Here is a 26,482-nt window from a genome sequence, read left to right as displayed (position 1 = left end):
CAGATGGTAGGTGCCCACAGCCACAGCAGCAACTTTTGCCCCGTTGCCAACCCGAAGGGTTACCGCACCTTCCGCCAGCCTTCTACTTTCCTTTAGACCCTGCATGGTAGTGCACAAATGAGCACTAGAACCAGAATCTATAACCCAACTAGAAGTAGAAGAAACCGTTAGATTAGTTTCAATTATGAGCAAGTCTATACCTTCTGAAGGTGTGTCACCTTTCTTGTTCTTCAGGCTCTCGAGGTATGAAGGACAGTTTCTCTTCCAGTGGCCTTCGACATTGCAGTGGAAACATTTTCCTTTGTCGTTAGCCTTTTTCTTTTGAACTTCCTTCTTTGGCTTCTTGTCTTTCTTCTGCTTCTTAGCAGGCTTCTTTTTCTTCCAAGTAGACTTTCTCTTGGAACCAGAAGTCAACTCAGCAGCAAGGACATTGCCCCTTGAACCTTTCAAGGCTCCCTCAGCAGTTACCAACATGTTGATTAGTTCAGTCTTAGTGCATTCAATCTTATTCATGTGGTAGTTTACTATAAACTGACCAAATGAATCAGGAAGTGACTGTAGGATCAAATCCACTTGCAATTCCTTGTGCATGTCCATACCGAGCTTCTCAAGCTCCTCTAGGTCCTTGATCATGGTCAGACCGTGATCATGGACAGACTGCCCTTCGCGCATCTTCGCTTTGAAAAGCCTCTTGGACACTTCAAAACGAGCTGTGCGACTCTGCTCACCATACAACTCTTGCAGGTGTGCCAGTATGTCCCTAGCAGTCTTTATATTTTCATGCTGGCATTGGAGTTCATTAGACATGGATGCCATCATATAGCATTTTACTCTAATGTCATCATCCAACCACTTTTTATGCATCTCACGCTGAACATCAGTAGGACGTGCTGGTAGTGTGGGGATATCTGAATCGAGTATGTAGCCTATCTTCTCACAGTCCAAAACTATTTTGAGATTTCTAAGCCAGTCTTTGTAATTGGTTCCGGTCAGTCGGTTGGTCTCAAGAATACGGGTCAAAGGGTTTGAAGCCGACATTGTATCTGCAGAGAGTAAAGATTCTAGTTAGACTTTTGTACTTGATCCTAATCTGTTCTAAGGTCTTTTAGAACAAATGTAACTCCCACTATTTTCTCGAATTCCTCACACTCCCCTGGTAGGAAAACGGAAATCCCACACGACTAGGGTTTCTAGTGGGTACTGCGGTCCCACCAATTTACATGCCACCTCACCTAACAGTTATTGGTGACACATAGATGGATGAGTGTACAACTCTTGTACAATGCTTCTCAAGCATGTTGCAGTGCAACTTGGTCTCTAAGCCATGAAGACCTCACCTAACAGTTATTGGTCCCATTTCTTAGTTAAGTCAGACCCACCGTATAACCGTAGGAATAAAGTCGTCATTGGGTCCTCACCTAACAGTTATTGGTGCCCAACCCCACCTTTACCCTACAACATCTCATGTCTATAGAGAGGTCCAGCCCCCCGATGCAACTTGACCACTGTGTCCAGCCGAGACAAATCAACATCAGAAAGGCCTTAGCAGCTCTACTACAGTGGAAGACCTATTGACTTAATATTGGTTAATCAGGTCTTAGTGTTTGCAACTTGAGCCCTTCATAAGAGGTAATCGAACAATTGGCCAGGTAAGCAGGTGGGAGGCTCCCCTTACTCAGAGAGTAAGGTCCTAATTAAGTAACCACCTTTCATGCTTTCCTAGACACCAATTAGATCAATTAATCTAATATGACTTGCTCATGTCGGTTCACTCTCGACTTGATTGAGGAGGTTTTGATTTAGGTCTCAATTGGGTTTGCTACATCACATGTAAACCTATCTACCCGACTCGCATTCACATCACATGCAAACGGCACATCACAGGCAGTTATAATCGCAGCATCAAATTAAAGCTAAACTTTAACTAGGTGATGATCATGGATTCTAATTAGGTCGTATTACAAGCACATGCACATCAATCGATCAAGTGGTCTTCAACTCTTGAATTGGTTCCAAGCCTCCTTGATTCGATCCTTGATCAACTCTTGATCCCATCGCCATCAACCGCTTAGATCACCTTTCATCTCATGCCTTTGCTTCAACTTGATCGTTGATGTACATCACATCACAGAAATACAACCAGATGTAAAATAAAAATAAAAATAATTTACATCTCCTTTTAGGAGGCACGCAGGCCTCTCAAAACATCAAACAAGATGCATGCAAGCATCTGAAAAATTACATGACATCGCAGATCACATCGCAGGTCATTACATTTGATACCAAAAGGGTTGAATCCTATGATCATCACCGTATGCAACAATTATAATTTTCAGATCTGAAAACTAACTGATTATATCATGACATAGGTCGCTGATCATGCTAATCATGATTCTAAACTTTGTAATCCCATTAACAATGCATTTAGAATCATCTTTTTATCACATAAAAATCAGCATGCAAAAAATCAGCACCCCTGAAAATCTGCATGCAGAATTTTTCAGCATGCATGATCATTCCAATTTTCAGATCTAATATGCCTTTAGATATTTAATTCTTACCTTAATCTACGAAGCCTAGGCTCTGATACCACTGTTGGGAACCCGCCCATGCCGCTGATATTTCAAAACAAAAATCAGATGGCAGCGGAATCGGCATGCACGGGTTCGACGTTCATCGCGCATGAACGTTGTTTCTAGACTTTCGTAATTAGGTAAGAATTAAATTTTAAAACTATTAGGAAGATCAATCTTCACCTTGCGCGGGTAGATGATCACCGCAAATCTGAATTCGTGGTTTTGGAAGAGGGTTCGCTTGAAGCGTTCAAACGTCCGGCCTCTACGGGTATCCACACGAAGCAGGATCCGATCCAAGCTCTCTATCTCACCGGGGTGCTAGCTCCCTTGCAGAGATAGCTTTTGATGGCTGATCTCCTCTCTTTCAATCAACCCTTGATTGTGCTTGAGAGGAGGAAGAAGAAGGATGAAGATGGGAAGAAGATCAAAAGCCCCTGCAGCCTTCTTCTTTTTCCATGCGTTGGAGCCAAGGAAGAAGACCAAGAGGAGGGAGACGCCTCCTCTTCTTTTCCCTTTGCTGATGGCGGCTGAACCAAGGAGAGATGGAGAGGGGGTGGCCACGTGATGAAGAGGAGAAAGGTCCATCTAGGGCGCCGGCCCTAGTCCTCCTTTAATAAGGATGAAGGGCTCCTACAAGTTAGGAGCTCTTGATACTTTCCAAGAGGGGGCGCCGGCCCCCTTTCTCTCTTCATGTCGCACCAACTAAGTGAGAGGGGCTGATGCTCCTCTTACTTGGTTAACCCAATCCTCTTCCAAAAAGGATTAGGTGCCTCTCTCATGGTTTAATCCTAATCTAATTAGGATTAGCCAAATTTGGGTTCAATCTACGCTAGTCCTAATCCAATTAGGACTTGATGAATCATGACTTAATTGAACTCTTCAATCCTAATCCAATTAGGAGTCATGTTGATTCATTAGATTAATAATTAATTTAGACTTAAGGAATCCTAATCCAATTAGGATTTGTTTAATTTTAGTCCTAATCCAATTAGGACTTTATTTGAATTCGAAGTCCTAATCCAATTAGGATTTCTAGGAATCCTACTCCAAGTAGGAATCCAATTTTATTCAAAGTTCCTAATCTCATTAGGATTTTAGGAATCTTATTCCAAGTAGGAATTCCAGTCCTACTCCACTAGGATTCCCAGTCCTAATCCAATTAGGACTCTAGGAATCCTATCCGAAGTAGGACTCTTGTTTCAAGTCCAATTAATTAATCCCTTTCCTTCTTCAACTTCTTTATCAATCAAATTGATTACTCGTGATTCATAATCACTTTTCAACCATCGGATCGGTCAATACTTCTAGTGTGTGTGACCCCATAGGTTCTATTCTGACTGGTAGTGAGATATATTGTGATCTCTATCACTATATCATTGAAAACTCCTTTCAATGGGTTGGAATGATTCCAACTCAACTCATTAGGGTTTATCGATCATCAAGATGATCCCTATGAGTCCCACCATCCACCAGTGACACCTAGCAGCATGTAGTGGCTACCCAGCAGAATGGAATGATGAACCTCTAGGTGCAGTTAACATGTGATACAGTCCTACTATCGTGGATCCCTACAGGACGGAGGTCATGGACAACTCGTCAAACCCCATCGTCTGTCATATGTCAAGATTTATTCGACTTGAGTTCGATAGTGGAAAACTCTTTTTCCACCTTTATATTACTGCCCTGGCCAAGGTCTTAGAACTCAGTCTAACAAATCACATAGGATCACTCCTCTTCTATCAAGGTCGATAGATTTTCTTATAGGTGCATACCCTACTCCTACAGTGAACCTACTGCAGCCAATCTACACTGCATGGACCCATATGGCTAGAGACCATGTATGTGTGCAGTCAAACTACAATAACCTCACTGTGAGTAGCCGAAGCACCGCAGGTCAAAGGACCAGTCACACTACTGCAACATCAAGCAAGTCACTGACGAGTGGATAGACATCCAAGTGACTTCTTGTCTTGGTCACGCTCAGTACCCTTGTTCTCTAACAAGCACCTGCACTATCACTTCAGTGTCCCTACACTGTGGACTCAAGTCTCGTCCATCCAGAAGGAAAGTGATCTGTGCACTGATCGGATCGATCACCGTCCTCGTGATGATCCCATTGATCAGGAGCATTTAGAAATTAATCACCATGATACATGGCTTAATTCTCACTCTTGAGAATATGTATCATCATCTTATTAATTTCTTGGACGATTCATAGACACATAAACAATATGAATGAAAAGATGCCTTTTATTTATTCAATAATAAATAGTCAAGTACAAAATTATGTCCCTAGAATCAACAATGTGTCAGCCAAATTGGCTTCTAGGGCATACATCTAACACTAAGAACGATTGAACCCCAAGAGTAGCATCAAAAAGAAAAAAGGAAAGAAAAACTCCGGATCAAGTACCTGTTTTCATTGCGGCAAAGCTGGCCACTGGAAAAGAAATTGCAAGAGTTTTTCTTGCAAGTATGAAGACCGATGCAAGAGTTGCATCAAAAGGTATGTTTATGTTACATGCCAACTTGTCATTAAGTTCTTCAAATTCAAATTCATGGGTATTGGATACCGCTGTGGTTTTCACATTTGCAAATCTTTGCATGAACTACAGAAAATTAAAATTTTGAAGAAAGGTGACTTCGAGCTGTATGGCGCTGGAGGAGAGTCCATCCAGGCTGAAGCTGTTGGAACCTACAACTTGGAATTGCCTTCGGGAAAGCTCCTACAATTAGAAGATTGTTATTATATGCCCAAATTATTAGAAATGTAATTTCCATTCCTTTGTTTGTTAAAGAAGGTTTTGAAATTAATGGAAAGGGCAATGGTTGCTCTATTTATTTTTCTAATAAGCATCTTTGCAATGGCATTATGGAAAATGGTCTTCTAGTTTTATTACTTAATGACAATGTCTTTCATATTAATAAAAGCAATAAAGAAAGAGAGAGGAAGTGAATAATACCTTCCTTTGGCATTGCCGACTTGGTCACATAAGTGAATCAAGAATTAACAAGTTATACAAAGAAGAGTTCTTTGATCCTTATGATTATGAATCATTAGGAACTTATGAATCTTGTCTTATGGGAAAAATGACCAAGTCTTCATTCACTAGACATGGAGAAAGGGCAAGTGAGTTATTAGGACTTATACATACAGATGTATGTGGTCCTATGACAACTCCAGCTAGAGGTGGATACTCTTACTTCATCACATTCACTGATGATTTATCAAGGTTCGGATTTGTGTATTTATGAAACATAAATACGAAGCCTTTGATAAGTTTAAGAGTATCAAAGTATGGTTGAAAAACAAACCGGAAAGTGTATTAAAATCCTTCGATCTGATCGAGGAGGTGAATACCTTTCTAGTGAATTTTTAAATCATCTTAAAGAAAAGGGCATTCTCTCTGAATGGACACCTCCGTATACGCCACAACTAAATGGTGTAGCTGAACGGAGGAATCGTACTCTATTAGATATGGTAAGGTCCATGATGTGCTTTACGATCTTCCTATTTTCTTCTGGGGTTATGCCTTAGAAACTGCTACATATGTGCTAAACAGGATACCTTCAAAATCTGTATCTAGTACTCCATATGAGATATGGAGAGGTAGAAAGCCCAATCTTAAATATTTTAAAATATGGGGCTGCCAAGCATATGTCAAAAGAAATTTTGGATATAAGCTAAGTGCTAGATCAGATAAATGTACATTTATAGGTTATTCCAAAGAAAGTATTGGAATATCTCTTCTATCACCCTACTGACAAAAGGTATTTGTTAGTAGGCATGCCACTTTCTTAGAAAAAGAGTTTATCTTAGAAAAGGGCAGTGAAAGAAGAATTGAACTTAATGAAGTTCAAGAACCTACAAATAGAAATACAAAAAATTCTTCCAACCAGATGTACCCATTGATGAAGTACAACCACAACACACATTCCTCTCCAAAGGTCAGATAGAGTGCGAAATGGCACCTAAGAGGTATGGGTTTATTCATTGAGAATGATGAAGCCCACATCATCGAAAATGATGATCCTCTGACCTATTCGGAAGCTATCATGAGTAATGACTCTAAACAAATGGTTAGAAGCTATGAAATCCGAAATAGACTCTATGTATACCAACCAAGTATGGACTTTGGTTGATGCACCAGAAGGTGTTAACCTATAGGTTGCAAATGGGTCTATAAGAAGAAGATTGGAGCAGATGGCCAAGTAGAAACCTACAAGGCTAGATTGGTGGCAAAAGGTTTCAGGCAAAAGCAAGGAATTGACTATGATGAAACTTTTTCACCAGTTGCCATGCTTAAATCTATTCGGATTTTGCTTGCAATAGCTGCATACTATGATTATGAAATTTGGCACATGGATGTCAAAACCGCCTTCCTTAATGGTTATCTTGAGGAAGAGGTTTACATGACACAGCCAGAAGGATTTGTCTCAAGTGGGAGAGCAATCAGAAGGTGTTAACCCTATAGGTTGCAAATGGGTCTATAAGAAGAAGATTGGAGCAGATGGCCAAGTAGAAACCTACAAGGCTAGATTGGTGGCAAAAGGTTTCAGGCAAAAGCAAGGAATTGACTATGATGAAACTTTTTCACCAGTGCCATGCTTAAATCTATTCGGATTTTGCTTGCAATAGCTGCATACTATGATTATGAAATTTGGCAGATGGATGTCAAAACCGCCTTCCTTAATGGTTGTCTCAAGTGGGAGAGCAAATCAAGTATGCAAGCTTAAGAGATCCATTTATGGATTAAAGCAAGCATCGAGGAGTTGGAACATCCGTTTTGATACAACAGTCAAAGAGTTTGGTTTTATCAAAAATGTGGATGAACCATGTGTGTACAAGAAGACTAGTGGGAGTGCCGTTGTCTTCTTAATATTGTATTAGATGACATACTAATCATTGGAAATGATATTCCAATGTTACAATCGGTCAAGACTTGGCTATCAAAAAGCTTTTCCATGAAAGACTTGGGAGAAGCATCCTATACTTGGTATAAAGATCGATAGGGATAGATCTAAAAGGATGCTAGGCTTGTCCCAGTCTAAGTACATAGATCGTGTGCTAAAAAGATTCAGCATGGAAAGAAGTAAAAGAGGTTACTTACCTATGAGTCATGGCATACGTCTCTCTAAGAAGATGTCTCCTAAGACATCTGAAGAGAGGAATAGAATGAATTCTATTCCCTATGCTTCGGCAGTAGGATCAATTATGTATGCTATGCTATGTACTAGGCCTGATGTTGCTTATGCCTTAGGCATAACAAGCAGATTCCAGGCTGATCCAGGAGAAAATTATTGGATAGCTGTGAAAAATATTCTTAAAGACTTAAGAAGGACTAAAGATATTTTTCTAGTTTATGGAGGATCTGAGTTGAAACTAGAGGATTTTCTGATTCTAGTTTTCATCAGATCCAGATGATAGCAAGTCCACTTCAGGGTATGTCTTTACCTAAATGGTGGTGCAGTGAGCTGGAAGAGTTTCAAGCAGCAAACTGTAGCTGACTCAACTACTGAGGCAGAATACATCGCTGTAAGTGAAGCCGCTAAGGAAGCTGTCTGGATGAAGAAGTTCATCGCTGAGTTGGGAGTAGTTCCTGAGATTGCTGGACCAGTTTCAGTTTATTGTGACAACACTGGAGCTGTTGCTCAAGCAAAGGAACCAAGATCTCATCACAAATCCAAGCACATTCTAAGACGCTTCCACGCTCGTTCGAGAGATCGTCGAGGACAAGACATAGTCATTGAACGAGTAGACACAAAGAACAAACTTAGCAGACCCGTTCACTAAAGCTCTACCACAACAGCAGTTCGATCGCCACCTCGATTGTATGGGGATAAATATAAGAGCGATTGGCTTTAGTGCAAGTGGGAGATTGAAAGAGTAGATGCCCTACAAGCCAATCGCAATATGTATTGGCGAAAAGTTTTTTTCTTTTGATTTGTCCAAATCATGTACATGACATTTAAATATGAATAAAGGCGTTATGTTTTATCATATGCTGTTGATTATATTTATGATAAACTCCTTAGTTTAGGACAATGGTTTTAAGACTATGATGAGATCATACTAGTGAGAGCTTAAATCCTAAAATCCTAATCTTAAATATTCCCAGTCATTGGTACATTGAGTCGGGGATCCAATGATTACCGAAAGACTGGCATGTCTTATGTATGCTCGATGCAGAGGATGATTGATCTCACAATCATTTGTGTAGAGACATCTAATACAAAGATGTGGGTGCTCATTAGAGGAATGAGTTCACTGAATTGACCTACAAAGAGAAATCTTATGAAGTCTTACTTACATGTCAAAAGATGATTCTCTTAGTGGGAGTTGTGCAACTGATCCTATGACCTGAGATCACCATGGTATCTTGTGCACATGAACCCATATTTTGGTTTACACTCATTCATGACAATAAGTTATGTATGAGGTCTTCTGGATATGGTGATTGTGTACGAAGATTATGAGTAGGTCAACAAGGAATTAATCACTTCTAGTAAGAGAAGATAGCATCTTATTTATTCTATCATATGATAATTCAGGAAACCTTTATCAAAGTAGAATGAAAATAGAAAGAGTTCTAATGTTTCATTATTTGAATTATCATTAAAAGATTGAGAAAAATATAAATATGAAATTGAGTTTGACATATATTCATACTCATATGCATTTTGGGATGCAGTTTGATTAAAGGATTGAATTGCATGGTAACTTGCCACTGAAGGGTATTTTTGGTATTTCCACCAAATTTCATATTTTCCGGGTAGACATGACACGTTGCTAGACGTCAATCTTGTTTTATAGGTTTGATCAAATTAAAGAGTTAATTCGATCACCAATTAGAAAGGATTCTAATTGTTAGTTCGGGTTCGCGCAGTTTGGACTTAAATCGATTAGAAGAGTTCTAATCAAGTTGGGTCAACTCGCACTCACACCTATTGCTGGCTAAGTATGGAACCCAATGGGTCACACACAAGAAAACTTATCAAGGGTCTAATTGGATTAGATCATGTTTGCAAGATAAACATCCTAGCAGGTGTTGCAAACCTTAGCTCCTAATTCGAATTGGATTCGAATCTTGATTCGAATCTGATTCTTAATTGATTTAATGTTGATTAGATCATATTCTAATATGGGTTAGCCAAGAGTTGGCACCTAATTGGCTTGGTTTTGAGTCTAATTGGATTAGATTTAATAAATCATTCAATCTAGACCGTTAGATCTTGATCTACCGTTGGATGAAGACATAATGGAGAGTTGGGGTTTAACCCAATTGGATTGGGTTAGAGGATGGCTACCATAATTGACCATTGGATCTTAAATCCCCACCATTGGATGAAGACATAATGGGTCAAGTGAACGGCGCTTTGCCATTGGAGCCCTTGGATCATCATCATGAAGATCAAGAGGTGAGGCGTGATGGACATGTGATTAGCATGTGATGTTGACTTGGTCAAAATATGGCACCACATGAAAGGACATATTATTTGATACACCTCCTCACTTGATCTGCACCTCCTCTTATTTGATATGGCCCTTTAGATGATGCCCTTTCATGAGAGGATGTGTGGATGGGATGCATCCCTTGGAGATGCATCCCTACACCTATTATAAATAGGTTAGCACTCCATGGGTTCATCATTCCAATTCCACCCCACTCCTCTCTTCTTTCTTTCTTACATTAGTTTCTTTCTTTCTAGCATTGCTTCTAGCGTGTCCTAAGCCAAGACAAGGTGGTCTTCTTTAGGACAAAAGGATTAGAAGTGATTTTAGAAGGCTAAAGAAAAATAGAAAGGAAGGAAAGCAAGCCATTAGAGTCCTTTAGAAGAATTCTGCATTAAGGATCAAAAGTCTTTGGAGCTAAAGTCTTGATCAAGTTTTCGTGTGGATCACCATTGGAGGGCGGACACTTGGACGCCTCGTGGAGATTGTACACTTTGGATTAGCGTTTGAGGTATTCTACTAATTCTGCATTTATTTTATATCATTTGATTGTAATCATTAAGGTGATCTAGGCTTAAAAGGGTTTCATGCATAGGGACTTTATTAAGAAATTTTTAAAATCCCTAGCTTCCGCTGCGCATTATAACATGCTAAAACCCTACAGGCGCGACACGCCTGGTACTTATCAAGCATTGGAATTGTCATTCAATATATGATGAGTTAAGTATACCTTCAATAGGCGGTCAGGTGACCGAGCCACACTCGAGCTTGGTCGTCTATTAGTTGATTAGACTAAACCCTATCATTTAATGGTAGGACTTAACTAGGGTATTCGGTGGAGGCGCCACATTGCTACCAAAGAATCTAGGGCAAAAATCATCATTAGAAGTTACTTGTTGAAGCAATTGGTTAAGAACCTACCAATAGGTGCATATGGGTTGGCTGAGCCACACTCGGCCTATATGCGATCTATTGGGTTCTAGTGCCCACTAAAGAATTAAGAGTAATTTTTTGAATTGGAGGTAGAGGCTACCAATTTGTATAAAATAGTGGGAGTATCTTTAGATTAAAGTCCAAGTCTACTGTGTTTAGTCAATTCATATACTAATAGCCAAATTTTCTTTTATGCAGAAATGGCCACAAGTTTGTCACTTCGCTCATTATTGGATAATGACAAGTTGACTGGTCCCAACTTCAATAATTGGTATAGAAAACTGAAAATTGTGCTAGAGCATGAAACGAATCCTTTATGTGATAACGGATCCGGCATCTGAGCAGCCCGCTGCTAATGCGCGGGGTACGGTCAGAGACACTTATCAGAAGTGGGTCAATGATCGTATCACAGTCCGTTGCATTATGCTTGCTGCAATGAATGATGAGTTTAGTAGGCATTTTGAGAATGAGCAGTCGGAAGACATCATTCAAGTGTTGAATGAATCATTTGATGTTCCCGACAATGTTGAGAGGCACAAAACCAGTTCTACCATCTTCAGCGCCCGAATGAAAGATGGGACCTCGGTAACTGATCATGTACTGTACATGATTGAGTTGATCGAGCGTCTAAGCTCTCTTGGCTTTTTCCTTCATAATCAATTAGGGAAGGATGCCATACTAAACTCATTGCCTGGATCATACCGTTCCTTTCTCATTCATTTTCGTATGATGAAACCTGTAGTAAATTATCACCAATTGTTGGGGTTACTACAGATATTTGAGAATGATCACCAACTTCTGAAGAAGACGGTGAACTTAGTGGGAGGATCTTCCAAGGGTCGTTCCTTTAAGAAAGAGAAAAAAAAAATAAAAAACAAAAGGTGCATCATGCTCAGCCTAGTCAGATAAAGAAGAAAAAGGCTAATCAGAGTAAGGCGGAGTGCTTCTTCTGCAAGAAGCTAGGACATTGGAAGAGGAATTGTCCTTTTTACACTGCATCCCTTGATCTGAACAGGCCTAAGAAAAGTAGCAATCAATTGCCAACCAAGGTACTTATATGATAACACCTTGCAATTTTTCTGTTTGTGATAATTCGACTTGGGTATTAGATACCGGTAGTCCTTTTAACATTTGTAATTCGTTGCAGGGACTACAAGTCAGTGAGAGGTTTGAAGGAGAAAGATTTCTGAATGTTGGAGATGGAAGAGCTGTTCCATTTCTAGTTTTAGAAATTCTTAAACTTTTATTCAGCTCTTATGTAAATGTCCTTAGTGATTGTCACTATTGTCCAAGTTTTTTATTGAATGTTATTTCTGTAGGTCTTTTGGCCAAAATAGTTATAAAATATAAATAAAAAAGAATTATTGTAATATCATTTGGAATGGTGTTGCTGTAATGAATGGAATTCTGAGTAATGGCATTTACATTTTGTCACAGCCTGTTCATATGATGTACAAGTCCAATAAGCGTCCTAAAATAGATAATGTCACGGATGTCTTCCTTTGGCATCATAGGCTAGGTCATATTAACAAGAACAGGATGAACAGGTTAAGTAAAGAGGAAATCCTCAATGTTAATGATTGTGAATCATTAACAACATGTGAATCATGCCTTTTTGGTAAAATGACTAAGTCACCTTTTACTGGAAAAGGTGAACGAGCCAATGACTTATTGACCGTTGTATATACTGATGTATGTGGGCCAATGAGTACAGATGCCAAAGGTGGATATGCATATTTCATTACCTTCACAGACGACCTTTCAAGGTATGGTTATGTCTATTTAATGAGACATAAATCTGAAGCATTTGAAATGTTCAAATTGTATCATAATGAAGTAAAAAAATAAACTGAAAAGAGTATTAAAACTCTTCGATTAGATTGAGGAGGCGAATACCTTTCCAATGAGTTTTTGACATATCTAGGAGAGAATAAGATTCTCTTCCAATGGACTCCTCCTGGTACACCACAGTATAACGGTGTATCAAAAAGGAGAAATCGAACCCTATTAGATATGGTTCGATCCATGATGGGGTTTGCAAGTCTGCCCATATCTTTTTGGGGATATGCACTTGAGTCAGCTTGTTATATTCTTAATAAGGTTCCAAGTAAGTCTGTAAATAAAATACCGCATGAGATGTGGACTGACGTAAGCCGATGCTCTTTCCTCTTAGGGTTTGGGGGTGTCCGGCGTACGTCAAACATTTGAAGACAGACAAACTTGAACCCAAGTATGACAAATGTTTCTTGGTTGGTTACCCTAAAGAAACTAATGGATATTACTTCTACTTTGCTGAAGAACAAAAGTTGTTCGTAAGCAATAGAGCTGTTTTCTTAGAGAAGAAATTTCTTAGTGAAGGAACAAATAGCTCTAATGTTGAGCTTAGGAAAGTTCAACATGTAGAAGATCTGACACCATTTACTGAACCAGTTGAGTCGGATTTGATTAGATCAGATCCAGAACCCATCTTAGATGCACCATTAAGGCGATCAGGTAGAGTACCACGTCAATCGGACAGATCAACGGTTTCTTGGTCCGGGATGGGGATCCGGTCGAGCTTGATGAAAACGACGAGAATCTGATCACATATGGATGCAATGCAGAGGTATGACTATGATAAATGGCTAGGAGCCATGCAATCCGAAATTGAATCCATGAAGGTCAATGATGTATGGACATTAGTTAACCCACCTGAAGGAATTAAACCCATAGGGTGTAAGTGAATTTTCAAAAGGAAACGGGAAGCAAACGGTTAGGTCAAGACCTATAAAGCCTGTCCGATTGCCAAAGGATATCGTCAACTTTATTGTATTGACTATGACGAGACGTTTTTTCTGTGGCAATGCTCAAGTCCATTCGCATTGTGCTTGCGATAGCAGCACAGTTAGATTATGAAATCTAGCAAATGGATGTAAAGACCGCTTTTCTAAATGGACATTTAGAAGAGGAAGTGTATATGATGCAACCTGAAGATTTTATATTTGCAGATAAGTCTAAGGTGTGCAAGCTTCAAAAATCCATTTATGGATTAAAGCAAGCTTTACGGAGTTGGAACATACGATTTGATAAGGTGATCAAATCGTATGGCTTCATTAAGAATGAAGAGGAACCTTACATTTATAAATGGGCAAATGGTTCAGTTATTATATTTCTTGTTTTGTATGTGGATGACATTCTTCTAATCGAAAATGACATTCCTGCATTACAATGAATAAAGATTTGGCTATCATCTCAATTTGCCATGAAGGATTTGGGAGAAGCATCTTACATCCTAGGGATGAAGATCTATAGAGATAGATCTAGAAGATTGCTTGGATTATCCCAATCCACATACATTGATACTATACTGAAGAAGTTCAATATGATTAAATCCAAGAAAGGCTATCTTCCGATGGGCCATGGAATTAACCTCTCTAAGAGGGATTGTCCGACAACTCTTCAAGAAAGAGAGAGTATGGATAGAATTCCATATACTTCGGCAGTGGGATCTATAATGTACGTCAAGACATGTACTAGACCAGACGTGGCATACTCACTAGGAGTAGTGAGTAGATACCAGTCTGATCCAGGTAGCAACCACTGGAAGGTTGTAAAAATCATCCTTAAGTATTTGAGAAATACTAAGGACCAGTGGCAGTGGCTTGTCTATGGTGATTCTGACTTGAAACTTGAGGGTTATATTGATTCTAGTTTCCAGTCAGATCGCGATGATAGCAATAGCATGTCGGGTTATACCTTTACTCTTAAGGATGGTGCTATCTGCTGGAAGAGTTCCAAGCAGCACATAGTGGCAGATTCTACAAAAAATTGATACAAAAGAAAATCTAGCGGACCCATTTACCAAAGTCATCGGCATCAAATAGTTCAACGAATACAAGCCGAAGATGGGTATTAGATACTATGCCGATTGGCATTAGGCTAAGTGGGAGTTGTTGGGATTTGTATCCTAAGTGTCAATCATCAGGATATTGATGATTGAATTTTGTAAATAAATGGACAAATTAATAAAATGTTATTTGGCATTATTCATCATTTCATTGTACATCTTCAAATGAACTCATATATCATGAAGTCCTTAGGACTTATTTTATGATAAAGGAGGATTTATCTTCAAATCCTTAAAACTATTCGCGATCAAATGATATGTTTTACTAGGACGACAATATTATCGAGATTAGATCGTTGTGTGAGATATACGTTGGTTGTTCTCTTAACCAAAGAGTGTGGAGACACTAGTATGCACACAGGTGAAGTATAGAAGTACATTTCACTGAATGTGACTATTTCCGGAATGCTCTACTGTCAAGAGATGTTCTGAGTGGATATGGGTATAAATTTGGTCCTCTGACCTGAGACCGCAACCTGTGACTAGCAAGCAACTTACTGTCTTTGGTACCGGACTACCTGAATTTCTAATTCAGTGACGGAAGGTCACTGGGTGCAGTCGAGTACTTGCGTAGTCAGTTGTGAGTCGAGATGGAATTGACCCCTCCTGAAAGCAGGAGATAATGTCTTGTGACTAATTTAGCAAAACCTTGGCCAGGGTAATTCCAGTAAGGAGTCACGGGATATCTAAAGTTAATTACATAATGGATGTACTAATTATAGGGTTGACAGTGAGCTCTAGGTCATCCTGGCATTAGGAGTCAAAGAGATGAATTATACGGTAACCATAGTTCAAGAGTTCTTGAATGTTGCTTTGCAATCATTCGGACTATCCGGACGTCGGGTACCATTGCTAGATGGTCATTTCGATTAGCACAAGAAGTTGTTCTTGTGCTACCGTCTTAGGTTCAAACCTATGGGGTCACATGCATAGAAGTTTTTAGGTTGATCAAATGGCTGATTTATGATTAAGAATCATTCAGAAATAATTTGGTCAATTCGATTGACAAATTATCCTAAGCAAAAGTTGCATTAAAATAATTATTAAATTATTGGAGGATTAATTAGCAATTAGATTGCTAATGAACTCAATTTGATTGAGTAATTGGGCTTAGGTTGAGCCAAATTGAATAGGATTCAATTTGGGCTGCATCAGGGTTTGACCTAATTGGATTGGGTTCAACCTAAGTAGATTGAGCTTGACCCAATTGATGGAACTTGACCCAATTGGATTGGGCTTGATCCAAATCAATTAGAAGACCTTATTTGATGAGGATTATGAGTTCAAATAATCAAAATTGGATAAGAAGAAGAATCCCTAAATTTTAGAAATCCATCCTTATCTTCTTGGAGAAGAATGACACCTTGATTTATCCCCAATATTTTCCATGCCTATTCTCTTTATTTTTGGCCAAAAATTGGTGTGAGAAGAGAGGAGGCATGGGGCTATATTTTCTATAAAAATGGCACCTCAAATCTTCCTAAAAAGATTTAGATAAATTTTCTAATTTGTAGGGATTGCATGGGGCATGAAATAGGGTGGTCTGCGGCTGAACTTTAGATGCATGAATTTCTATCTTTTAGGGATCCAAAATGCACGAAATTTGGATATGTTTATCAGCAAAATTAATTGGCTAAATCACCAAAATTTTTTGGGGATTTTATCAGCCAAATTAATTGGCTAAATTAGGTATGAGGCATGGGGGGGGTCTTTTGGCTATAAAAGACCCCCATGCCTAGGGTTCAAGAAATACAATGTTTAGAGGTTTCAAAAAAATTTGAAATTTTTTTTTGAGGGCCTGCATCCCTTCTTCTTCTTCTTCCTCACATCCATCCTCCATCTCCTTGAAGAATAATCAAAGGTTGAGTGTTTAAATGAGAAAGCTTCAGCCATTACAACATTCTTGCGCGAGCTAGCACTCCCGCGGAAGACGATCTACCTAGGGTTTTGCGTGTACTTCTCATATAGGCCATTCGTGTGCGTGGCTGCGAAGTCAAGGATCAGATCCACAAGTTTTTTCCATCATAAAAGGTATTAATTCTATATTAATCTTTTATTTTGGAGTTAGGGTCTAGGTCCGATTTTCCGAGGTTTTATCCTCCTTTGGGGCTTCTCACGGAGTTATCTCCAGAATCCATTCGATAGATATTCGGAGATTAATCGGAATAGAGTGTTTACCTTTCAGATCTGATAGTTAATCATGCATAAAGTTTTAGCATAATTGTTTAAACGATTCCAACATAATCCTATGTGTTCTTATAATGTTGATTTCTAGATTTGATCTTGTAAGCATGCACGAATTAAATTGTTTGATTCGATTTTTTCGCTGCATTTTTGAAACTTAAAAAGAACTACGTATGGCTTGATCCCCCTTGTGAAGGGGTACGTAGGCAATCCGATCAGGTTCAGCCATAGTTTTCAAAAAAAAAAAAAAATCAACATGCTTAACACCGAAGAACCTAGGATTCACTTTCACATAGGTCACTTGAATCCCAAGAAAATAATGTGAAGGACCTAAGTCTTAAATATCAAATTCACGATGAAGAGTATGAATAAAATTATGAAGTAATTGTTTTTCAAAACCTGTTAAAATAATATCATCAATATAGAGTAATAAAAAGATAGATACATAAGGCAAATGACAAATGAATAAAAAGGGATCCGCAATGCTGCAGAAGAAACCAAAGTCAGAAGAAAACTACTAAATCTGTCAAACCAAGCTCTAGGGGCCTGTTTTAGACCATAGAGCCCGATTTAATTCGCAAACTTGATGGGGATGAGTAGGATCAACAAAACTAGGTGGTTGTTCCATGAACACTGACTCATTTAGAAAACCATGTAAAAAGGTGTTTTTAACATCTAACTGCCTAATCATCCATTTGCGTACTAGGGCAATTGTAAGAACTATTCCAATGGTACCTGGTTTAATTACGGAAAAGAAAGTCTCAATGTAATCGATATCGTCAACTTAGTCATATCCTTTGGCCACTAAGTGTGCCTTAAGGCGATCAAGAGAACCGTCAGCTATGAGTTTTGGCTTGTAGACCCATTTACTGCCAATGATATGGATGTCAAGAGTGTGAGGGACGAGTGTCCATGTGTTACTTTTGTGGAGTGCCTCTAATTCCTCATGCATTGCTTTGGTCCACCCTTCATGTTTAAGGGCAGAATGAACACTTTTTGGTTCCTATGGGATTGGTAAAACCTTGTGAAGATTAGCATATTTGGGATTAGGTTTGTAGATACCTGCGTTTGATCGAGTAATAATGGGATGAGGAATCATAGCCGTGGAAGATGGTGAAGCCTCTAGTAAAGGAGCAGCACTAGGTGAACTAGAAAAGGTGGTGTTGGAATTATTAATGGGAATGTTGCATGCAAGACTCGAAGGGTCAGGAGGGGTGAGAGGCTTAGTGGAGGAACAAAAGAAGATTTAGAGATGCAACCGTATGGGAGGCGATGCTTCTTCGAGAGGAGAAGAGTAAGAGGCTTCATTTGTGTTCTCAGGAGTAGCTGGCAATATGGGAGGAAAATCCGAATCATCCTGCACCATAGTGTCATTAGTAGTATCGAAAATATTAGGAGAATGAGAATTGGACGAAGTGACGGTGGCTAAGGATGGCGTAAGCCATTTACAAAATGTGGAAATGGTGTTAGGTTGTAAGGAATATGAGCGCAAGGTAGTAGGATCTTTGAAGGAAAAGTTACCTTCATCAAAAACAACATGACGGAAAATGTACATACGTCTAGTAGGAGGATAAAATATTTATAACCCTTATGCTTATTACTATAACCCATGAACACACACGGAAGGGACTTAGGATCAATCTTGTTAGTTTGATTATTCCAAAGATATGGAAAACATTTTGATCCAAAAACTCGCAAAGACAAGTAATCTGGATGTTGTCCATGAAGTTTGTAAAAAGGAGAGATATTAACAAGTCTTACAAAAGGTATACGATTGATCAAAAAAACAGCAGTTGGGAAGGCCTCTATCCAAAAGTGCTTGGGCATGCCACTATGAAAGAGCATGGTTAAGCCCAACTCGCGAATGGTTCGATGATGTCGTTCAGCAACAGCATGTTGTTTTGAAGTTTGGGGACAAAAAATTTGATGAATGATCCCTTGATCCTGCAAAAAAAATTTATAGGCATTGCTAGTAAAATCACCTCCACCATCCAATTGATTTTTTTTTTTTTTTGTTTTGAAAACTGACGATCAACAAATTTTACAAAAGCACAAAAGGAAGTATGTTTCAAAGGGATGAACCATATGTAACGGCTACGATCATCAACTAACACAGCATAGAATGAAAACTTATCAATAGAATTAATTGGGCAGGTCCCCAAAGATTACAATGGATCTTTTCAAAAAAGTCATAATTTCTATGAGAACAAGGAAGAAATGGAAGGCGGCTGAATTTGCCAAGCTGACAACTATCACAAATAGAAGCAATTTTATTTTTGCCAATAACTTTTATTAATCCTAAAGACTAAAGAGTTTGAATTGCAGCAACTTGTGGATGCCCCAATCTCTGGTGCCAAACATGATTGCTCACAGCTTGAAAGCGCAAGGAAAAGTGGGCTTCTGGGGACGTGCAGATGGTATAGAGATTACCCTACTTGCGGCCTCTCAGCAAGATTGGATTCGTGGCCCTATCCTTTATAGTAAAACCAACACCGAAAAACTCATAATTAATAGCATAATCAGTTGTTAATTGACCGACAGATAATAAATTTTTTTCAAGGTCAGGAACTAATAAAACATTATCAAGAGTAAGAGAGTTGGGTTTGTTACCAATTTCGGCCTCACCTATATGAGTTATTGGTAACAATGTCCCATTACCAACCATCACATGATTGGTTCAGTATAAGGATGCAAATTTTTTAAGATACCTAGATTGGATGTCATATGAGTAGAAGCCTCTCTGTCTGTTGTCCACTCTTGATCTTCAACATTATTGCTGAGAGTTAGTGCAGCAAGAGCTTGAGGCACATCAGTGTCTTGATAGGCTTTGTCAAATCTGTACCAGCACTTAAGTGCTTCATGTCCCCGCTTGCCACAGATTTGATAAGTGGTGTTTTTGTTACGATCTCTACTCTATGGTGATTGAGGTTTGGTAGCTTGATTAAGAGGCTGAGATCTATTATTTTGGTGATGAATGCCTTTGCCTTTGGAAGAAAAATTGTTTTGATTCTGACGTCCATCTCTACTCTGATACGTATTATTGGGACCCTTGCCTTTGTTTCCATAGAAGGCAACATGGTTGCTAGGTTCATCTGTGTGCAGAGTAGTCCTTGTTTCATAGCTTTGGAGAAGAGGAATAATCTCACTGTTTGTTGGCATAGGTGGTTTGAGCATGGCTGTTGTGAATGGCTCATACTTTGCACCGAGACTATTTAGAAGAGAAAAAACCTTTGTCTTGTCATTCACAGGACTCCAATTGCAGCCCAATTATCACAAACACCTTTGAATTGACGTAAATGATCATTAAGGGAGGTATCAGAATTTTTGCATATATCGGTGAGTTGTTGTTGCAGTTGAAACTCCCTTTCTTGTGAAGCCTGTGCATATGCTTCCTTGAGTGTTGTCCACACCTTTTCAGATATGTCCAAACCAATTACCAAACAGAGTGCTTCCTAAACTGAGTGCCGATGATCCACCCATGCAAAAGGCGATCTGATTTTCTCCATTTTACATTTTCTGGATTGATCTCTTTTTATCTATCACTAGAGCCTTCAGGACAAGAGATATGTGAAATAGGCATCGGGGACTCACCAGTCAGCAAACCTAAAAGATCTTTGCTCTTGGCCAAGGCAAGTACCTGTTCACGCCATAAGGAAAAATTATCTTGCCTCAAACGAAGAGTGACAAAGTTACCCACATTGATAGAGGTTGTCGCCATTGATGAGGAATTAAAACAATAGGAGGATCTGTATGATGAGGAATTAAGACAATAGGAGGATCTGTATGATGGGGTTAGCCTTGCAGCCTTGATACCCTAAAGAAAGAAAACAAGAGATTATATTGAAGTTGAACTCTCTTGATCATTCCTAGAGTCGTGGCTGGGCTTTTATTTATAAGCACCGTAACAATTTACAAGGCCTTGAGATAAGGAAGGAAAGAGATAATTACAAGATTGATAGTTGAGAGACTTTAGGAAGGAAAGATGAGAAGACTAGTCATTGAGAGATTTTAGAAGATTGCACTTCTAGTTATTGGAGAGATTATAGGAGGTGTGACTGCTCATCTTGAAAAGTCTGTATTGGCATTTACTGGTTTGGAAAACTAGTCGTCGGAGTCATTGGTGTGGAAGAAGGATTCATCGCTAATAAGATTTTAGGAGCTTGCACTTCTAGCTGTTGGAGAGATTGTAAGAGGCGTGGCTGATCATCTTAAAAAATCTGCATTGGCAATTGCTAGTTTGGAAAACTAGTCGTTGGTGTAGGATGCAACGCTCTAATACCACTAAATGTCACGCCTCGAATCCGGATCATGACACGGTCGTGCTATTGCAAACATATGCATAAAATAACACGAAGACACTTAAAATTTCATAACAAAAATAAACAATTTTATTTACAAGTGTCATAACAAGTTTTATCAGAATGGAACGGTACAGAGGTTCTAAAATTTTAACATTTGATATTCAATTTTTCCAAACCCTGAAGTACGTCAAGCTCTTTGCTCCTAGCAATCTTAATTATCTGAAAAAAATGGATAAAGTGGTGTGAGCTATACGGCTCTGTAACCATGCACAATTTTACCGGATCAAGCATAATGTGCTTCATGCCAATATATTAATTTAAGAAATTAACAATTGTAACAAAGTAAGCATTTCATATAGTATATATTCAAATCAGACATAAAACAGTGGATGCCCAATCATGCAAGTTCATAAATATGAATATGCATCATATAAAATTCTTGTCATTATTCATGCTTTGAAATCCGTACTCTCAGATGATAGTGTAGCTATGGCCGCTCTTATTCCTTCGGCAAGGTCTTTACTAACTATTATTTCCTATTGGCAGGGTCTATACCAAGTTACTATTACCCACTAGCGGGGGTCATAACCAATTATTATTTCTCATTGGTACGGTCTATACCAAGTTACTATTACCCACTCGCAGAGGTCGTATGCCGAGTTACAATTACCCACTAGCGAGGGTCATAAATGTCATGCCTTGAATTCAGATCATGACACGGCCGTGCTATTGCAAACATATGTATACAATAACACGAAGCCACTTAAAATTTCATAACAAAAATGAACAATTTTATTTACAAATGTGATAACAAGTTTCAGCAGAATGGAATGGTACAGAGCTTCTAAAATTTTAACATTTAATATTACATTTTTCCAAACCATGAAGTACATTAAGCTCGTTGCTCCTAGCAATCTTAATTATTTGAAAAAAATAGATAAAGTGGTGTTAGCTATATGGCTCAATAAGTAACCATGTACAATCTTATTAGATCAAGCATCATGTGCTTTATGCTAGTGCATTCATTTAAGAAATTAACAATTGTAACAAAGTAAGCATTTCATATAGCATATATTCAAATCGAACATAAAACAATGGATGCCCAATCATTCCCCATTGGTAGGGTCTATACCAAGTTACTATTACCCACTAGCAGGGGTCGTATGCCGAGTTACTATTACCCACTAGCGGAGGTCATAACCAACTATTATTCTCCATTGGCAGGGTCTATACCAAGTTACCATTACCCACTAGCGGAGGCAGTATGCCGAGTTACTATTATCCACTGGCCGGGGTCGTATGCCGAGTTACTATTACTGATGTGGAAATTTATTTCACACATTTTTTTAGTCTTAATTGTTTTGTTTTAGAGTGTTTTGTATATTCTTAGCTCATTTGTCTAGAATTTAGGTGTCTTTTACATTTATTTAATTCTTGAAAATTCTTGGTATTTTGCAGTTGTTTAATTATTGAATTCGGTTGAAATTGGGCTGGTCTAGTCAACCCATAATACTGTTCGATTTTGAAGTTCTAACTGGATCTACAGACCTCCATTTCATGTGTTGTTTGTCTTGCTGGAAAGATAAAACGTAGAACTAAAACTTTTATGAAGATCACAAAACCAAGTTCTACCGTTTTGAAGTCCAAAACTTAGCCAAAATAGAGAAGTCCGAATCTGTCCAGAATTTTACTGCAGCCCAGACCCTATTTCGGTTTTCAGCTTGTATCTGAAGTTATATAAGTTAGAATAATGTAAACCCAGGTGTGTTGGAAAGGAGAGAACGAGATCTAAAACTTTCATGAGGATCCAACTCCAAAGTATATCGTTTTGGTGCTCTAAATCCAGCTGGGAGTCGAGTCATAAAATCAGCCTAGAATTTCGGATTTCAGCTAGCAGATAGGGAGGAAATCTATTTTAAAATTCAAAAAAAAAAGGAAGTTCCGAGAAGAGGAGGGGGGCCAGCATATACGAAGAGGAAGACAAGCAGATAAGAAAAGAAAAATGCAGAGAATCTGAAATTTCGAGAGGAGGAAAATCTGAAATTCCGAGAGAAGGAAAAGCTAGAAATTTCGAGAGGAAGAAAAAGTTGGAATTCTGGGAGAAAGAACGGAATGAAGGATTTTTGCAAATACAGAGTTCTTTTCCTTTCTCTTATATATATTTTATTATTTTTTTTATTTGCTGAATTGTTATTAAGAATGTTGAATGCGAATTTATGTTTGAGAAATAATTGGATTAATTTATTAGTTATGATTTGCTAGTTTTCTTATTCTAAGGATAGGATGTAGTCATTGAATTTTTGATATAAATTGAGTATGGTTATTTTGAATATCCTTTGTTAATTGCAATTTGATAATTTCGGTTTTCATTCTTGCAATTTACTGGCCATGAATTGCATGCTTAAGATGTTGAATGAAGTAACGAAAGTTGAAGATCAATATTAGTTGGTGAATTTATCAAACATTGGCGGTGTAGTTTAGAAATAAATGCACACCCTTGTGACCTACATTCAAGAATTTCACAGATCATAATGAATTTATATTAATTTCTATGATCACGAAAGTAGACATAAGATTAATATTGGTATAGGTGTTAGGCCTTAAAAGAGGATATCACATAAAAAAAGGAGATTCGGTCATTGTAATTAGTAGAATATTAACAATCAGATTTAAATTCATTGACGAAATTTAATTGATGAAATCCAAGCCCTATGAACCTTTCATATTTGATTTTTAGGTTAAGAAATTGCAGTCAGTCACATCAATTTGGGGTCGTCTAAATAATATAGGAAATTTTTAAATTGGTACTTGAATCACCTCCTTGTGAAAACGATACTCTTTTACCCTGTTCTACTTGTCACGACCCATGCACTTGTGGTAGAGTCTAGGGACTATCAAGTTTTTGGCGCCGTTGCCGGGTAGGATTGTTTTTAATATCAATACAAATAATTTTCTGCATTAATTTAGACTATTTTGTTCTTTTTGTTAATTTATGTTTTCTGTATTTAGTGTATGCCACGAAACTATGAGCTAATTGAGCCTTTTGATCCAGAAATTGAAAGAACCCTACGAGCATTAAGGAAACAACAAAGATTAGACCTAAAGCAAAAACAAGCAGTAGCCATGGCAGATAACCAAGATAACCAGAATAAAAGGTTGTTGAGTGACTATGCCGTGCCGAATATCAATGGTGCTCAATCCAGTATTGTGAGACCTACAATCAATGCTAATAATTTTGAGATTAAGCTTGGTCTCATCCAGATGGTGCAGCAGGAGCAGTTTGGTGGAGCACCTGCTGAGAATCCACATGCACACCTTGCCAATTTCTTAGAGATTTGTGATACAATCAAGATGAATGGAGTTAGTGATGATGCTATTCGACTCCGACTTTTTCCATTTTCTCTAAAGGATAAAGCCAAGGCCTGGTTGAATTCCAAAGCACCTAACTCTTTCACCACCTGGAATGCCTTGTCACAAATTTTTCTAAGTAAGTATTTTCCCTCAGGTAAGACTGCCAAACTTAGAAATGATATTACCAGTTTTGCTCAGTTTTATGGTGAATCTTTGTATGAAGCCTGGGAGAGATTTAAGAATTTACAGAGGAAGTGTCCACATCATTGTCTTCCTGACTGGCTGATTGTACGACTTTCTATAATGGATTAATACATTCAGTCAGGATTACCATAGATGCAGCTGCAGGAGGTACTTTAATGAGTAAGTCAACAGAGGAGGTATATAAGTTATTAGAAGAAATGGCCTCTAACAATTATCAGTGGTCTAATGAAAGAGGTATGCCTAAGAAAGTTCCAGGTATGTATGATGTAGATGGCATAAACATATTGAATGCCAAGGTTGATTCTCTAGTAAAAATGTTCGGTAAGCTGGGTAATGTGAATTCCGTTTTTAGTCTTGTATTGAGTTGTGATTGCTGTGGAGGAGCTCACATGAGTTCTGATTGTATGCAGGTTCAATTTGTGTCTAATTATAACAAGCAGCAGAAGCAGAATAACCCTTATTCCAACACATACAACCCAGGCTGGAGGAATCATCCCAACTTTTCATGGAAAGATCAAGGTAACCAAGGTAGTAGTTCTAGACCTCTCCATCCTCCTGGTTTCCAACCAAGACCATCCCAACCAGAAAGTAAGCAGTCTTGGGAGATAGTTATTGAGAAGTTAGCCAATGCTAGTTCAGAGAGATTTGAGAGACTAGAAGCAAAGCTTTACCAGTTGGTGAGTTCCAATAGAAATATGGAGGTGCAATTGGGGCAGTTAGCCAATTCCATCAATTCTCGTGGACTGGGTAATTAGCCTAGTAAGACAGAGGTCAATCCGAAGGAGCATTGCAAGGCAGTCACCTTGAGAAGTGGTAAGCAACTTGGTAAGGTAAGTGGTGAGACTATAGTTGGTGATGAAGTAGACTATGAAGAGGTGAGCAAGAAGGTCGGTGAAGAAGTTGAGGACCTAGCCAAGATACCATCCCCACTACCACCGGTCGAACTTATGTTCCTCCCATTCCTATTCCTCAAAGGCTTAAGCAGAATAAAATTGATCAACAGTTTGAGAAATTTTTGAAAGTGTTTAGGCAGCTTTACATTAATATTCCTTTTGCAGATGCCTTAGCACAAATTCCTGTATATACAAAATTTTTAAAGGAGATCATGTCTAAGAAGAGGAAATTGGAAGATTTTGAGACTATTGCTTTAACAGAGGAATGCAGTGCCATTATCCACAATAAGCTTCCACCAAAGCTAAGAGATCCATGGAGTTTTTCTATTCTTGTACTATAGATGATGTTGATTTTTCTAGAGCTTTGTGTGATTTAGATGCTAGTGTTTCACTAATGCCTTTATCTGTGTCTAGAAAGCTTGGATTAAAGGAGTTGAAGCTTACTACCATCTCTTTGCAGCTAGCTGACCGATCGGCAAATATTCTTTGGGTGTTCTTGAGAATGTGCTGATCAAAGTAAAGAAATTTATCATTCCAGTTGATTTTATTGTGTTGGAGATGGAAGAAGACACCGAGATCCCTATCATGTTAGGCCGGCCCTTTCTAGCCATAGCTGGAGCTATCATAGATGTTAAGAATGGTAGGTTGACTTTGAAGATTGGTGAAGAAGAGGTAGAGTTTAATTTATTTGAAGCTACTAA

At 38.5% G+C, this 26,482-nt stretch overlaps 1 protein-coding gene and 1 non-coding gene across 2 annotated transcripts; one reads left to right on the top strand and one right to left on the bottom strand.

Annotated features, from left to right (window-relative positions):
* The first annotated feature begins 24,456 nt into the window (after nucleotides 1-24,456).
* Nucleotides 24,457-26,249, top strand: LOC120105078. Its single transcript, XM_039117148.1, has 6 exons — nucleotides 24,457-24,838; nucleotides 25,006-25,184; nucleotides 25,299-25,565; nucleotides 25,644-25,775; nucleotides 25,892-26,113; nucleotides 26,196-26,249. Exons 1-6 carry the CDS (start codon nucleotides 24,457-24,459, stop codon nucleotides 26,247-26,249), a joined length of 1,236 nt encoding a protein of 411 aa, XP_038973076.1.
* LOC113461923 lies at nucleotides 24,850-24,956 on the bottom strand. Its single transcript, XR_003384182.1, has one exon. It is a non-coding gene; the product is annotated as a small nucleolar RNA R71 (small nucleolar RNA).
* Nucleotides 26,250-26,482: the final 233 nt, after the last annotated feature.

The sequence above is a fragment of the Phoenix dactylifera genome, unplaced genomic scaffold (genome assembly GCF_009389715.1).
Source record: "Phoenix dactylifera cultivar Barhee BC4 unplaced genomic scaffold, palm_55x_up_171113_PBpolish2nd_filt_p 000188F, whole genome shotgun sequence".
NCBI classification, from domain to species: Eukaryota; Viridiplantae; Streptophyta; class Magnoliopsida; order Arecales; family Arecaceae; genus Phoenix; species Phoenix dactylifera.
The sequence above is the reverse complement of the archived record's forward strand: the minus strand, read 5'-3'. Positions and strand labels throughout refer to the sequence as shown.